A 14,563-nucleotide genomic window follows, 5' to 3' on the forward strand; every position below is an offset into this window, starting at 1 on the left:
TGAAACAGGCTTACGAGCCTGGATCCAAGTGTCTATGACCCTTATCTGAAAACCCTCTTTTACATCCAGGTTGTGCAACAAACGTTCCCTCTGAGAAGAAGGATTAGGACAAAAGATCTGCCCCTTTAAGGAACTAACTGAAAAAGCTTTCTCCAAACCCTCTTGGAGAAAACAAAAGAATATGGGGAACTCTCACCTTGAGCCAAGGAAAACCTTGAGACTCGCACCAGGAGAGTTAGGTGCGCCAGACCTTATGAAACAGGCTTACAAGCCTGGATCCAAGTGTCTATGACCCTTATCTGAAAACCCTCTTTTAGACAGGACAAAGCTTTGAATCTCCATGCTGTCAGCCTCAGAGAAGGCACAGACCTTTAAGTAGAGGGTCCATCCTCAGAGGCAACCTCCATGGAGGGGAGGACGACATCTTCACCAGATCTGCAAACCAAGTCCTGCGAGTACAAGCTGGAGCAATTAGATCACAGGGGCCCGCTCCTGTTTGATGCTGGCTATTACCCTGGGAAGAAAGGCAAACATAGGGAACAGATATATTAGGCTGACAAGAGACCATTGTGGAACTTTGCCCATTGAAGGATGCGACAGCCTTCCTTCATAGCCAAGGAACTTCATATTCCTCCCTGATGGGAGATATAATCCACAGATAAATTATCAGATTGAAATCTGATAAATCGGACAGAACGCAGATAAGACCACGCTATCAAAGCATAGGAGATTGTTCTCAAATTTATAATGGGAAGGACGGATTCCTCCAGCAACTGGGATCCCTTGGCTCTTAAGTAACCCCAGACTGCTACCCAGCCTGAGAGGCTGGCATCTGTAGACACAATCTCCTACTATAGTCACAAAAGCACCTGCCTTGGCCAGATGATCCCAAAAGAGAAACCAAGAGAGAGATTCATTTAATGAGGTTGTCTAGAACTATCCGCTAAGATAGATCCGAATGATTGCTGTTCCATAGACTGAGTATACATAGTTGAAGAGGACTCAGATGGAAGCGAGCAAAAAAGGAATAATGTTCATGGAGGCTACCATGAGACATAGTACTTCCATGCACCGCGCCACTGAAGGAAGGGTAGAGGATTGAAGGGAAAGAGAGAAGCTTGGAACGTCTTAGATCCAGTAGAATTTTTTTTTATGGAAACCGAGTCAATGAATGACCCCAAAAAACAAAATCCTTGTATTGGTAAATGGGGAACTCTTGTCCAGATTTATCTTCTACCTGTAATGTGAAGAAGGGACAACATAGAGTCTGTGTGCGATCTTAAAATTACATTCTCTATCTGAATCGTGCAAGTTTAATTTTTCTATCCCTTTAAGCTCTGGCTGGGGTGTTCTTTGCTTCCTTCTGGTGGCCAGGCGGTGAATTTGCCAACAGTAATTGAATGGACTCTCCATGCCATTGGAAAGAAATCAATAGCATGGTGAGTAGTAACCGCTACTGTAGTTGTACGCAGAAGTTTAATGATCTTTTAAAATAACTAATAGGGTTTGCAGTCTCTATATTCTACACATATATTGTTTGCACTATCTGTACATAATTATCCACAGTAGAAGAGGTAAAAAAAAAAAAAGAAGCTAATTTTCAACATGGCAACACCCATTTCTTAAGCGGGATAAAATAATAAAAGTATATTAGTTAAATACACATAATTAACATTTCATATTATAATCTTAAAGTGTTTAAAGTCCTTTTAAGATCTAACTTCCCACATTCAGAACATTATAATATTTTCTCTTTAATATGAGTTTTCTTATGTTTCATAAGAGTTGATTTTTGAGTAAAACATTTACCACATTCAGAACATTCAAATGCTTTCTCACCTGTGTGAATTCTCTCATGCTCATTAAGATGTGATTTCCGAATAAAACATTTTCCACATTCTGAACATGAAAATTTTCTCTCTCCAGTGTGAGTTTTTTGATGAGCAAAAAGCTTTGATTTCCAGATAAACCGTTTCCCACATACAGAACATGAAAATGCTTTATCTTCTGTATGAATTTTCTGATGTCTAATAAGATTTGATTTCAGAGTAAAACATTTACCACATTCAAAACATGAAAATGCTTTTTCACCTGTATGAACTTTCAGGTGCTCAGTAAGATGTGATTTCTGGATAAAGCATTTCCCACATTCTGAGCATGAAAATGCTTTCTCTCCTGTATGAAATTTCTGATGCTTAATAAGTTGTGATTTTCGAATAAAACCTTTCCCACATTCTGAACATGAAAATGCTTTCTCTCCAGTATGAATTTTCAGATGAGTATTAAGATTTGATTTCCTGGTAAAACATTTTCCACACTGTAAACACTGGGCCATGGGGATTCTTTGATTTTGAAGCTGATTGAAAGGCGCATCATCCCTCTGACCATGAATAGGATTATAGCGGTTTGTTAATTCGCCTGTTGATAATAAATAAAAGGGGTGTAATGTTATTTATTAATGACATACTTATTTTAAGAACATTTTGACTAGTCTGAATTAGTGTTTACTACAAAAGGGTCTCCTAGCTGTTTTCAAGTTGATAATTCTCATCAGCAGAAGATAGATTTGATTTGCTGCTTAGTGAAACTTATTACTAGGGCAGCATCAATAATCATTTAAGTCAGACATCCTCGAACTTGGCCCTCCAGAGGTTTTAAAACTACATTTCCCATGATGCACAGCCAGCATATCAGCTGGCTGAGCATCATGGGCAATGTAGTTCCAAAACCTGTGGAGGACCAAGTTTGAGGATGTCTGATTTAAGTTATGGTGAAGGTACACGTAAACCAGAGAACTCAGGCAATATGTACAAATCCTTACTTTAGTTAAACACAGTCATGGAAGCAAAAATTGTAAGATGACCAATCACACAATTTTTGAACATAAGATACATGATGCAAATGCAGACATAATTATTAGAACTAATAACTCTTTACATGCAACAAATCTTGTTTACATGTATGTATGTACATGTACATGTACATACATATATACACATTTTAGTTCTTTAAGGTGTTTATTGAGTCTCAACCCTCACTTATTTAATCCAAAAATATATTTTTCTTTCAACATGATGATACAAAAAAATAATAAAATACATCATAACACATAATAAGAACCAAAATCCTTAACAAATGTACCTTTAAAAGGTTACTAAACTTTATAACCTATTTAAAGACGGTGATTTTAAGATTAAGAGAGCTCCCCAAAATGCTTATAAACAGTTTAATACACAGCAGGTAAAATGGATCATTGGGAACAAATTAAAGGCAAAAACATTTTTGGATAAACTGTCCGTTGAAATACCAACATTGTCTATATCAACATTGTGCAAAGAATATTGTGAACAAATCTAATATAAGGAACGAGAAAAATAATATTGCATATGGATCACAAACAACTGCATAAAAAAATTAGCATATATGTAAATAAAGCCAAATTCGATTATATAGACTTAAGAACATCTATATTGTTATGTGTATCTGATATGCCACATTGCAGTGCCAGCATTCAAATACTGTGTGTAGATGTAGTACAAACATAGGGGGTGGGGCTTAATTACATCTTAAAGGGATAGTCTAGCCCAGACCAATTACCATCTGAGTTTTACAAAATCTTAGAACAGCAAACTTCCCCTTTACTCGTAAACCTATATAATAAATATTTTATTCAAGGAAATAAACCATCTAGATATTTCACTGCATCCAATATAGTACTTATCCTTAAAAAAAGATCCTGACTCTATGGACGCCAACCAACCAATATCCCTCCTTAACACAGACTACAAAATTTTAGCTAGTGTTATTGCAAACAGATTAAAATCAATTAAAGGAGATATAATACACACAGACCAAAAAGGTTTCATGCCGGGTAGAACGATGCAGAAAAATATAAGACTAGCTATGCTGTTGATTTAACACTTTTCATCCCAACTTAAAAGTAAGACAGACATTCAGAACGACTTAGCACTACTTACTATCAATGCTGAAAAGGCGTTTGATTCCATTTCATGGGATCACCTATTCACATCGCTAGACCAATTTGGATTTTCAGGATGTTTTGCGAGTTTTATTAAGCCGATTTATCAAAACCTGATGATATATTTAAGTATAAACAGAACTCTTTCATCAAGCATAACATTATATAAAGGAACCAGACAGGGCTGCCCTCTTTCACCACTTTTTTCAATATTGCATTAGAACCCTTAGCTGTATTATGTAGGGAATCCTAAGAGGGCATTTTGATTGTGAAAAAAAATATTTATCCTATCCCTATATGTGGATGATATCCACTTCTACATGGGCAATATGAAAATAAATATACCCCGAGTATAAGATATATCTCTAAATTAAGAAATTTTTCCGGTTACAAAATTAATCTTAAAAAAATCTGAAATGCTTTGGATTGTGAAAAAACATAATTTATGCTTACCTGATAAATTTATTTCTCTTGTAGTGTATCCAGTCCACGGATCATCCATTACTTGTGGGATATTCTCCTTCCCAACAGGAAGTTGCAAGAGGATCACCCACAGCAGACAACTGCTACATAGCTCCTCCCCTCACTGCCATATCCAGTCATTCGACCGAAACAAGCCAAGAAAGGAGAAACCATAGGGTGCAGTGGTGACTGTAGTTTAATTAAAATTTAGACCTGCCTTAACATGACAGGGCGGGCCGTGGACTGGATACACTACAAGAGAAATAAATTTATCAGGTAAGCATAAATTATGTTTTCTCTTGTTAAGTGTATCCAGTCCACGGATCATCCATTACTTGTGGGATACCAATACCAAAGCTAAAGTACACGGATGATGGGAGGGACAAGGCAGGAACTTAAACGGAAGGAACCACTGCCTGTAGAACCTTTCTCCCAAAAACAGCCTCCGAAGAAGCAAAAATATCAAATTTGTAAAATTTGGAAAAAGTATGAAGGGAAGACCAAGTTGCAGCCTTGCAAATCTGTTCAATAGAGGCCTCATTTTTAAAGGCCCAGGTGGAAGCCACAGCTCTAGTAGAATGAGCCGTAATCCTTTCAGGAGGCTGCTGTCCAGCAGTCTCATAGGCTAAATGGATTATACTCCGAAACCAAAAAGAAATAGAGGTTGCCGAGGCCTTCTGACCTCTCCTCTGTCCAGAGTAAACAACAAACAGGTTAGATGTTTGGCGAAAATCTTTAGTAGCCTGTAAGTAAAACTTCAAGGCACGGACTACGTCTAGATTATGCAAAAGACGTTCCTTCTTTGAAGAAGGATTAGGACATAATGATGGAACAACAATCTCTTGATTGATATTCTTGTTAGAAACCACCTTAGGTAAAAACCCAGGTTTTGTACGCAGAACAACTTTATCCGAATGAAAGATCAGATAAGGAGAATCACAATGTAAGGCAGATAACTCAGAGACTCTTCGAGCCGAGGAAATAGCCATCAGAAAAAGAACTTTCCATGAAAGAAGTTTGATATCAATAGAATGAAGGGGTTCAAACGGAACCCCTTGAAGAACTTTAAGAACCAAGTTTAAGCTCCATGGAGGAGCAACAGGTTTAAACACAGGCTTAATTCTAACTAAAGCCTGACAAAATGCCTGAACGTCTGGAACTTCTGCCAGACGCTTGTGTAAAAGAATAGACAGAGCAGAAATCTGTCCCTTTAAAGAACTAGCTGATAATCCTTTGTCCAAACCCTCTTGGAGGAAGGACAATATCCTAGGAATCCTAACCCTACTCCATGAGTAATTCTTGGATTCACACCAATGAAGATATTTACGCCATATCTTGTGGTAAATTTTCCTGGTGACAGGCTTTTGTGCCTGTATTAAGGTATCAATTACTGACTCGGAGAAGCCACGCTTTGATAGGATCAAGCGTTCAATCTCCATGCAGTCAGTCTCAGAGAAAGTAGATTCGGATGATTGAAAGGACCTTGTATTAGAAGGTCTTGTCTCAGAGGCAGAGTCCATGGTGGAAAGGATGACATGTCCACTAGGTCTGCATACCAGGTCCTGCGTGGCCACGCAGGCGCTATCAATATCACTGATGCTCTTTCCTGTTTGATTTTGGCAATCAGACGAGGGAGCAGAGGAAACGGTGGAAACACATAAGCCAGGTTGAAGAACCAAGGCGCTGCTAGAGCATCTATCAGTGCCGCTTCTGGGTCCCTGGACCTGGATCCGTAACAAGGAAGCTTGGCGTTCTGGCGAGACGCCATGAGATCCAATTCTGGTTTGCCCCAACGGAGAACCAATTGAGCAAACACCTCCGGATGGAGTTCCCATTCCCCCGGATGAAAAGTCTGATGACTTAGAAAATCCGCCTCCCAGTTCTCTACACCTGGGATATGGATCGCTGACAGGTGGCAAGAGTGAGTCTCTGCCCAGCTAATTATCTTGGAGACTTCTGACATCGCTAGGGAACTCCTGGTTCCCCCTTGATGATTGATGTAAGCCACAGTCGTGATGTTGTCCGACTGAAATCTGATGAACCTCAGTGTTGCTAGCTGAGGCCAAGCCAGAAGAGCATTGAATATTGCTCTTAACTCCAGAATATTTATTGGGAGGAGTTTCTCCTCCTGAGTCCATGAACCCTGAGCCTTCAGGGAGTTCCAGACTGCACCCCAACCTAGAAGGCTGGCATCTGTTGTTACAATTGTCCAATCTGGTCTGCGAAAGGTCAAACCCTTGGACAGATGGGCCTGAGATAACCACCAGAGAAGACAATCTCTGGTTTCCTGATCCAGATTTAGTAGCGGGGACAAATCTGTGTAATCCCCATTCCACTGACTGAGCATGCATAATTGCAGCGGTCTGAGATGCAGGAGCGAATGGCACTATGTCCATCGCCGCTACCATTAAGCCGATTACTTCCATGCACTGAGCCACCGTGGGGCGCGGAATGGAGTGAAGAACACGGCAAGCATTTAGAAGTTTTGATAACCTGGACTCCGTCAGGTAAATTTTCATTTCTACAGAATCTATTAGAGTCCCTAGGAAGGAAACCCTTGTGAGAGGAGATAGAGAACTCTTTTCTTCGTTCACTTTCCACCCATGCGACCTCAGGAATGCCAGAACTATCTCTGTATGAGATTTGGCAATTTGAAAGCTTGACGCCTGTATCAGGATATCGTCCAGGTAAGGAGCCACCGCTATGCCTCGCGGTCTTAGGACCTCCAGAAGTGAGCCCAGAACCTTTGTAAAAATTATTGGGGCTGTAGCCAACCCGAATGGAAGAGCTACAAATTGGTAATGCCTGTCTAGAAAGGCAAACCTCAGGAACTGATGATGATTCTTGTGAATCGGAATGTGAAGGTAGACATCCTTTAAGTCCACTGTGGTCATGTACTGACCCTCTTGGATCATGGGTAAAATGGTTCGAATAGTTTCCATCTTGAATGACAGAACTCTGAGGAATTTGTTTAGGATCTTTAAATCCAAAATTGGTCTGAAGGTTCCCTCTTTTTTGGGAACCACAAACAGATTTGAATAAAACCCCTGTCCTTGTTCCGTCCGCAGAACTGGATGGATCACTCCCATTACAAGGAGATCTTGTACGCAGCTTAGGAATGCCTCTTTCTTTATCTGGTTTGCAGATAATCTTGAAAGGTGAAATCTCCCTTGTGGAGGAGAAGCTTTGAAGTCCAGAAGATATCCCTGAGATATGATCTCCAACGCCCAGGGATCCTTAACATCTCTTGCCCACGCCTGGGCGAAGAGAGAGAGTCTGCCCCCTACTAGATCCGTTGTCGGATAGGGGGCCGCTCCTTCATGCTGTCTTAGAGGCAGCAGCAGGCTTTCTGGCCTGCTTGCCCTTGTTCCAGGACTGGTTAGGTTTCCAGGCCTGCTTGGATTGAGCAAAAGTTCCCTCTTGTTTTGAAGCAGAGGAAGTTGATGCTGCACCTGCCTTGAAATTAGTGGTACGCTTTGCTAAAGTAGAAACTGCTCCCTCCACCTTAGGGACAGTCCGTGTAGTAGCATCTATTGGAAACATTTTTCTAAATATAGGAGGTGGGGAAAAGGGCACACCGGGCCTATCCCACTCCTTACTAATAATTTCTGTAAGCCTTTTAGGTATTGGAAAAACATCAGTACTCACCGGAACTGCATAGTATTTATCCAGCCTACACAATTTCTCTGGCACTGCAATTGTGTCACAGTCATTCAGAGCAGCTAATACCTCCCCAAGCAATACACGGAGGTTCTCAAGCTTAAATTTAAAATTAGAAATCTCTGAATCAGGTCTCCCCGATTCAGAGACATCACCTACAGACTGAAGCTCTCCGTCCTCAGGTTCTGCACATTGTGACGCAGTATCAGACATGGCTCTTACAGCATCTACGCGGCTCTGTATCTCGTCTAACCCCAGAGCTATCGCGCTTGCCTCTTAATTCAGGCAATCTGGATAATACCTCTGACAGGGTATTATTCATGATTGCAGCCATGTCCTGCAAAGTAATCGCTATGGGCGTCCCTGATGTACTTGGCGCCATATTAGCGTGCGTCCCTTGAGCGGGAGGCGAAGGGTCCGACACGTGGGGAGAGTTAGTCGGCATAACTTCCCCCTCGACAGACCCCTCTGGTGACAATTCTTTTATAGATAAAGACTGATCTTTACTGTTTAAGGTGAAATCAATACATTTAGTACACATTCTCCTATGGGGCTCCACCATGGCTTTTAAACATAATGAACAAGTATCCTCTGTTTCAGACATGTTTGTACAGACTAGCAATGAGACTAGCAAGCTTGGAAAACACTTTAAAGCAAGTTAACAAGAAATATAAAAAACGTTACTGTGCCTTTAAGAGAAACAAATTTTGACAAAATTTGAAATAACAGTGAAAAAAGGCAGTTACACTAACAAAATTTTTACAGTGTATGTAACAAGTCAGCAGAGCATTGCACCCACTTGCAAATGGATGATTAACCCCTTAATAACAAAAACAGAATAATAAATGACAAAAACGTTTTTTAAACACAGTCACAACAACTGCCACAGTCTACTGTGATTGTTACCCTCCTCAAACACGACTTTGAAGCCTTTTGAGCCCTTCAGAGATGTCCTGGATCATGCAGGAAGAAGCTGAATGTCTCTGTCAGTATTTTTAGCTGCACAGAAAAGCACTAAAATAGGCCCTTCCCACTCATATTGCAACAGTGGAAAGCCTCAGGAACTGTTTCTAGGCAAAAATCAAACCAGCCATGTGGAAAAAAACTAGGCCCCAATAAGTTTTGTCACCAAACATATATAAAAACGATTAAAGTATGTATCTCTATTAATAAGCCTGATACCAGTCGCTATCACTGCATTTAAGGCTTTACTTACATTAATCCGGTATCAGCAGCATTTTCTAGCAAATTCCATCCCTAGAAAAATATTAACTGCACATACCTTATTGCAGGAAAACCTGCACACCATTCCCTCTCTGAAGTTACTTCACTCCTCAGAATATGTGAGAACAGCAATGGATCTTAGTTACTTCTGCTAAGATCATAGAAATCACAGGCAGATTCTTCTTCTAATGCTGCCTGAGATGAAACAGTACACTCCGGTACCATTTAAAAATAACAAACTTTTGATTGAAGTTAAAAAACTAACTATAATACACCACTCTCCTCTTACTATGTCCATCTTTGTTGAGATTTGCAAGAGAATGACTGGATATGGCAGTGAGGGGAGGAGCTATGTAGCAGCTCTGCTGTGGGTGATCCTCTTGCAACTTCCTGTTGGGAAGGAGAATATCCCACAAGTAATGGATGATCCGTGGACTGGATACACTTAACAAGAGAAAGAAAGATAGTCTAGTGCTAAATCATTTTATGCAAGCTGATAAAAAAAATTAAATATCTAGGTATAATTCTATCTAATAACCTGAACGAGTGGTATGAGCTCAATTTCTTACCAATGTGGCAAAAATACACATTGAATACAAAAATACCCTTATAAAACAGAGAGAAAATACACCATAGGGCTATAAAAAATACAGCTTAAAGGACATTATATGACAGAAAATATGAGATTTTGTATAGGAAAAGAAATAGGAACAATTACCTCCCTAGTCCAGAAGGAAACCCCTACATCAGCCTGTATCCCAACCATCAAAATTCTATGCCCCCCCCCACTCTCCCCCATCCCTTCCCCCTTCCCACTTAATCATATGGATGGATCCAGCTAGCTCCCCCAGGAGTATGAAGGAGAGCTGGGATCCTCAACGCCATTCCATTCTTGTTGTACTGTTCACACACTTGGTGTTTTAATATTGTATTCATGCATGTATATGTGACTCTCTATTTTTAGTATGCTTTGGTCGTACAGTTGTCCTTATCTAATGAAAAAAACAAATAAATAAAAATATATAAAAAAAAAATAGGAACAATTTAATCTGAAACTAATGTATCGCATAGAAACAAAAACTGGTAAAGTGCAGTATCCAGTTAAAACACAGTTAAAAAATAAAACTTAAAAAAAAAAAAAACAAGTTAAAAATCATACAAGTTAAAAGTCCATGTCAGAATAGTGGATTGGAATCCAGCAGGTGTTACCTAAACAGGTATTTTGACAAGATGCTGGAATAAAGGAAAAAATCACAAAATACGCAGGAACCAAATTTTTAGGTGTATATTTCTTACTTACACCGGGAATGGGTTCTTGTCTTTATTTAGAACAATAGTCCCGTGAGCAAAAGGTTTTTCCAAAGCTTCCGTTGTGCTATCTTATTCACAGAGTCGCTCCTTGGCAGTTTTTCTGATGATTTGAACGGTTAGTGATTCTGATCTCCACTGCACCTCTAGGACTACGGATGCTCGGATGGAACAATAACAGCAGGAATAGAGCAACGCGTTTCAGCCGTAACTGGCCTCTTTTTCTGAGAGCTTGAAAAAAGGCCAGTTACGGCTGAAACGTGTTGCTCTATTCCTGCTGTTATTGTCGCATCCGAGCATCTGTAGTCCTAGCGGTCCTAGAGGTGCAGTGGAGATCGGAATCACTAACCATTCAAATCATCAGAAAAACCGCCAAGGAGAAACTCTGAATGAGAGAGCACAACGGATGCTTTGGAAAAACCTTTTGCTCACGGGACTATCTTTCTAAATAAAGACAAGAACCCACTTCTGGTGTAAGACATATACACACCTTAAGATTTGTTTCTTGCGTATGTTGCGATTTGGGATTTTTTCCCTTTATTCCAGCATCTTGTCAAAATACCTGTTTAGGCAACACCTGCTGGATTCCAATCCCCTATTCTGACATGGACTTTTAACTTGTATGATTTTTAACTTGTGTATGTTTTTAGGTTTTATTTTTTAACTGTGTTTTAACTGGATACTGCACTTTACCATATTTTTTTTTCTATGTGATATATTAGTTTTCTATTTATATTCCTATACAAAATCTCATATTTTCTATCATATAATGTCCTTTAAGTTGTATTTTTTATAGCGCTATAGTGTGTTTTCTCTCTGTTTTATGTTGGTAATTTTGTATTCAATTACATTTGTAGAGGTTTTAGGGATATTCTGTTTTCACCATTAGCTTTGTGACATTTTACTCTGCGCTGATATCTTACTCCAAACTTCCACAAAAATGTACATTACATCTTTATAATTGGACTAGATTAAATATCTCTCTATCAGCTAGAATTTCCCTTATTAAAATTATTATATTCCCTAAAATACTATTCCTGCTTTAAAATATCCCAGTTTATATACACTCCAAAGATATACAAAAATGTAATGCAAATTGTGCATGGTTTGTATGGGGTAAGAGGAAGCATAGTATATCAATAAACAATCACATCTTAAAAAGGACGGAGGATTTGCTCTCCCTAATATTAAGTTTTATAACTGGGCCTTTCTATCTAGATTGGCTTACTGGTTCGGATTATATCACTAATTACAGAGAAGAAGAAGCCCTAACTTCACCATGTTCCCTTAGAGCCTTACTACACCTAGGCAAAACTAATCCCACCAAAAATAGAATATTAAAAAAATACTATGCATAACACAATTTTAGCATGGAATAAGGTTTGTAAATTTCTCCACATTGACAAGAAAATGTCAGTTTATCTCCCAATTCTAGGTAACCCTTAGTTTGAAATTGGACTTTATGCTTACCTGATAAATTTCTCTTTCTTTCTGGATATGATGAGTCCATGGCGTCCTCAATTATTGTTGGGAATATCACTCCTGGCCAGCATGAGGAGGCAAAGAGCACCACAGCAAAGCTGTTAAGTATCACTCCCCTTACCACAATCCCCAGTCATTCAACCAAAGGGAAATGGAGAAAAGGAGTAACACAAAGTGTAGAGGTGCCTGAAGTTTAGACAAAAAAAACACCTGTCTTTAAAATACAGAGTGGGGCCGTGTACTTATATAATATCCGGAAAATAAAGAAATTTATCAGGTAAGCATAAATTTTGTTTTCTTTCCTAAGATATGGTGAGTCCACTGCATCCTCAATTATTGTTGGGAACCAATACCCAAGCTAAAGGACACGAACGACTAGGGAGGGACAAGACAGGTGGACCTAAACAGAAGGCACCACAGCTTGAAGAACCTCTCTCTCAAAAGAAGCCTGAAAGAAGCTTCATTTTTGAAAGCCCAAGAAGAAGAAACAGCCCTAGTGGAGTGAGCTGTGATTCTCTCAGGAGGCTGCTGTTCAGCAGTCTCATATGCCAAACAAATTATACTTATCAACCAAAGAGAGAGAGAGAGAGAAATAGCAGTAGCTTTCTGGTCTTTACATTTCCCAGAAAAACAAACAAACAGAGAAGAAGACCTGCGAAAATCCTTAGTCGCCTGTAAATAGAATTTAAGAGCATGCACAACATCCAGGTAGTGCAAAAAACGTTCCTTATGAGAAGAAGGATTAGGACATAGAGAAGGAACAACAATTTCCTGATTGATATTTCTAATTGAAACAACCTTAGGAAGGAAACCAAACTTAGTATGAAGAACTGCCTTATCTGCATGAAAAATGAGATAAGGGGAATGACACTGCAAAGCTGAGAGTTCAGAGACTCTCCAAGCAGAAGAGATAGCAGTAAGAAACAAAACCTTCCAGGTTAACAACTTAATATCAATGGAATGCAATGGCTCAAACGGAGCCTGCTGCAGAACTTTAAGAACAAGATTAATGCTCCAAGGTGGAGCAACAGACTTAAACACAGGCCTGATTCTGAACAAGTCCTGACAAAAAGATTGCACATCCGGCACATCCGCCAGACGCTTGTGCAGCAAAATAGAGAAAGCAGAAATCTGACTCTTCAGAGTACTGACAGATAAACCCTTCTCCAGACCTTCCTGGAGAAAAGACAAACAGCTAGATTACAAGTTTTGTGCGCTATAGGGATTTTTAATGACCGCAACAAAAGTGGCGTTATGTCAATCCCTATAGCGCTGCCATTACAAGTTTAAAAAAAGCAGAATTGTGCGGGCGAAATGGATGCGTTGAGCTCCATACCGCACCGAAAACAAGTGCTGCTTTGACGTGCTTGTGCACAATTTCCTCATAGACATCAATGGGGAGAGCCAGCAAAAAAAAAAGCCTAACACCTGCGATCAAGGAATGAAAAGCTCCGTAACGCAGCCCCATTGATGTCTATTGGGAAAATAAATGTTACGTTTAAACCTAACACCCTAACATAAACCCCAAGTCTAAACATCCTTAATCTGCCTCCCCTAAAATCGCCGCCACCTACATTATGTTATTAACTCCTAATCTGCCGCCCCCAACATCGCCGCCACCTACATAAAACTATTGACGCCTAATATGCAGCTCCCAATGTCGCCGCCACTATACTAACGTTATTAACCCCTAAACCTCTGGCCTCCCACATCACTACCACTAAAATATATTAACCCCTAAGCCTAACCCTAACGTAACCCTAACACCCCCTAACTTTAACATAATTAAAATACAGCTAAATTAAAGTTACAATTATTAACTAAATAATACCTTTTTAAAACTAAATACATACTTACCTGTAAAATAAAACCTAAGCTAGCTACAATATAACTAATAGTTATATTGTAGCTAGCTTAAGTTTTATTTTTATTTCACAGGTAAGTTTGCATTTATTTTAACTAGGTATACTAGTTAGTAAATAGTTATTAACTATTTATTAACTACCTAGTTAAAATAAATACAAACGTACCTGTGAAATAAAACCTAACCTGCCTTACACTAAAACTTAATATTACAAAAAATAAACAATACACTAAAATTACTAAAAATAAAAAAAAAAATAACATTACAAAAAATAAATTATCAAAAATAAAAAAGAATTACACCTAATCTAATAGCCATATCAAAATAAAAAAGCCCACCCAAAATAAAAAAACACCCTAGCCTACAATAAACTGCTAATAGCCTTTGGTGGGGCATTGCCCCAAAGATATCAGCTCTTTTAACTGTAAAAAAAACAAAACAATTTATGCTTACCTGATAAATTTCTTTCTTTCTTGACACGGTGAGTCCACGGATCATCATAATTACTGTTGGGAATATCCCTCCTGACCAGCAGGAGGCGGCAAAGAGCACCACAACAAAAACTGTTAAATACCACTCCCCTT

The 14,563-nt window shown here is 39.2% G+C and overlaps 1 protein-coding gene across 1 annotated transcript in view; it reads right to left on the reverse strand.

Annotated features, from left to right (window-relative positions):
• Positions 1 to 402: 402 nt before the first annotated feature.
• LOC128657267 (oocyte zinc finger protein XlCOF7.1-like) overlaps positions 403 to 14,563 on the reverse strand; it is an 86,526-nt gene continuing 72,365 nt past the window's right edge. The window contains exon 11 of the mRNA XM_053711547.1: positions 403 to 2,418. Coding sequence (XP_053567522.1) covers positions 1,739 to 2,418 — 680 coding nt within the window. The 3' untranslated portion in view covers positions 403 to 1,738. The remainder of the gene's footprint in view (positions 2,419 to 14,563) is intronic.

The sequence above is a fragment of the Bombina bombina genome, chromosome 4 (assembly GCF_027579735.1).
Source record: "Bombina bombina isolate aBomBom1 chromosome 4, aBomBom1.pri, whole genome shotgun sequence".
Lineage (NCBI taxonomy): Eukaryota > Metazoa > Chordata > Amphibia > Anura > Bombinatoridae > Bombina > Bombina bombina.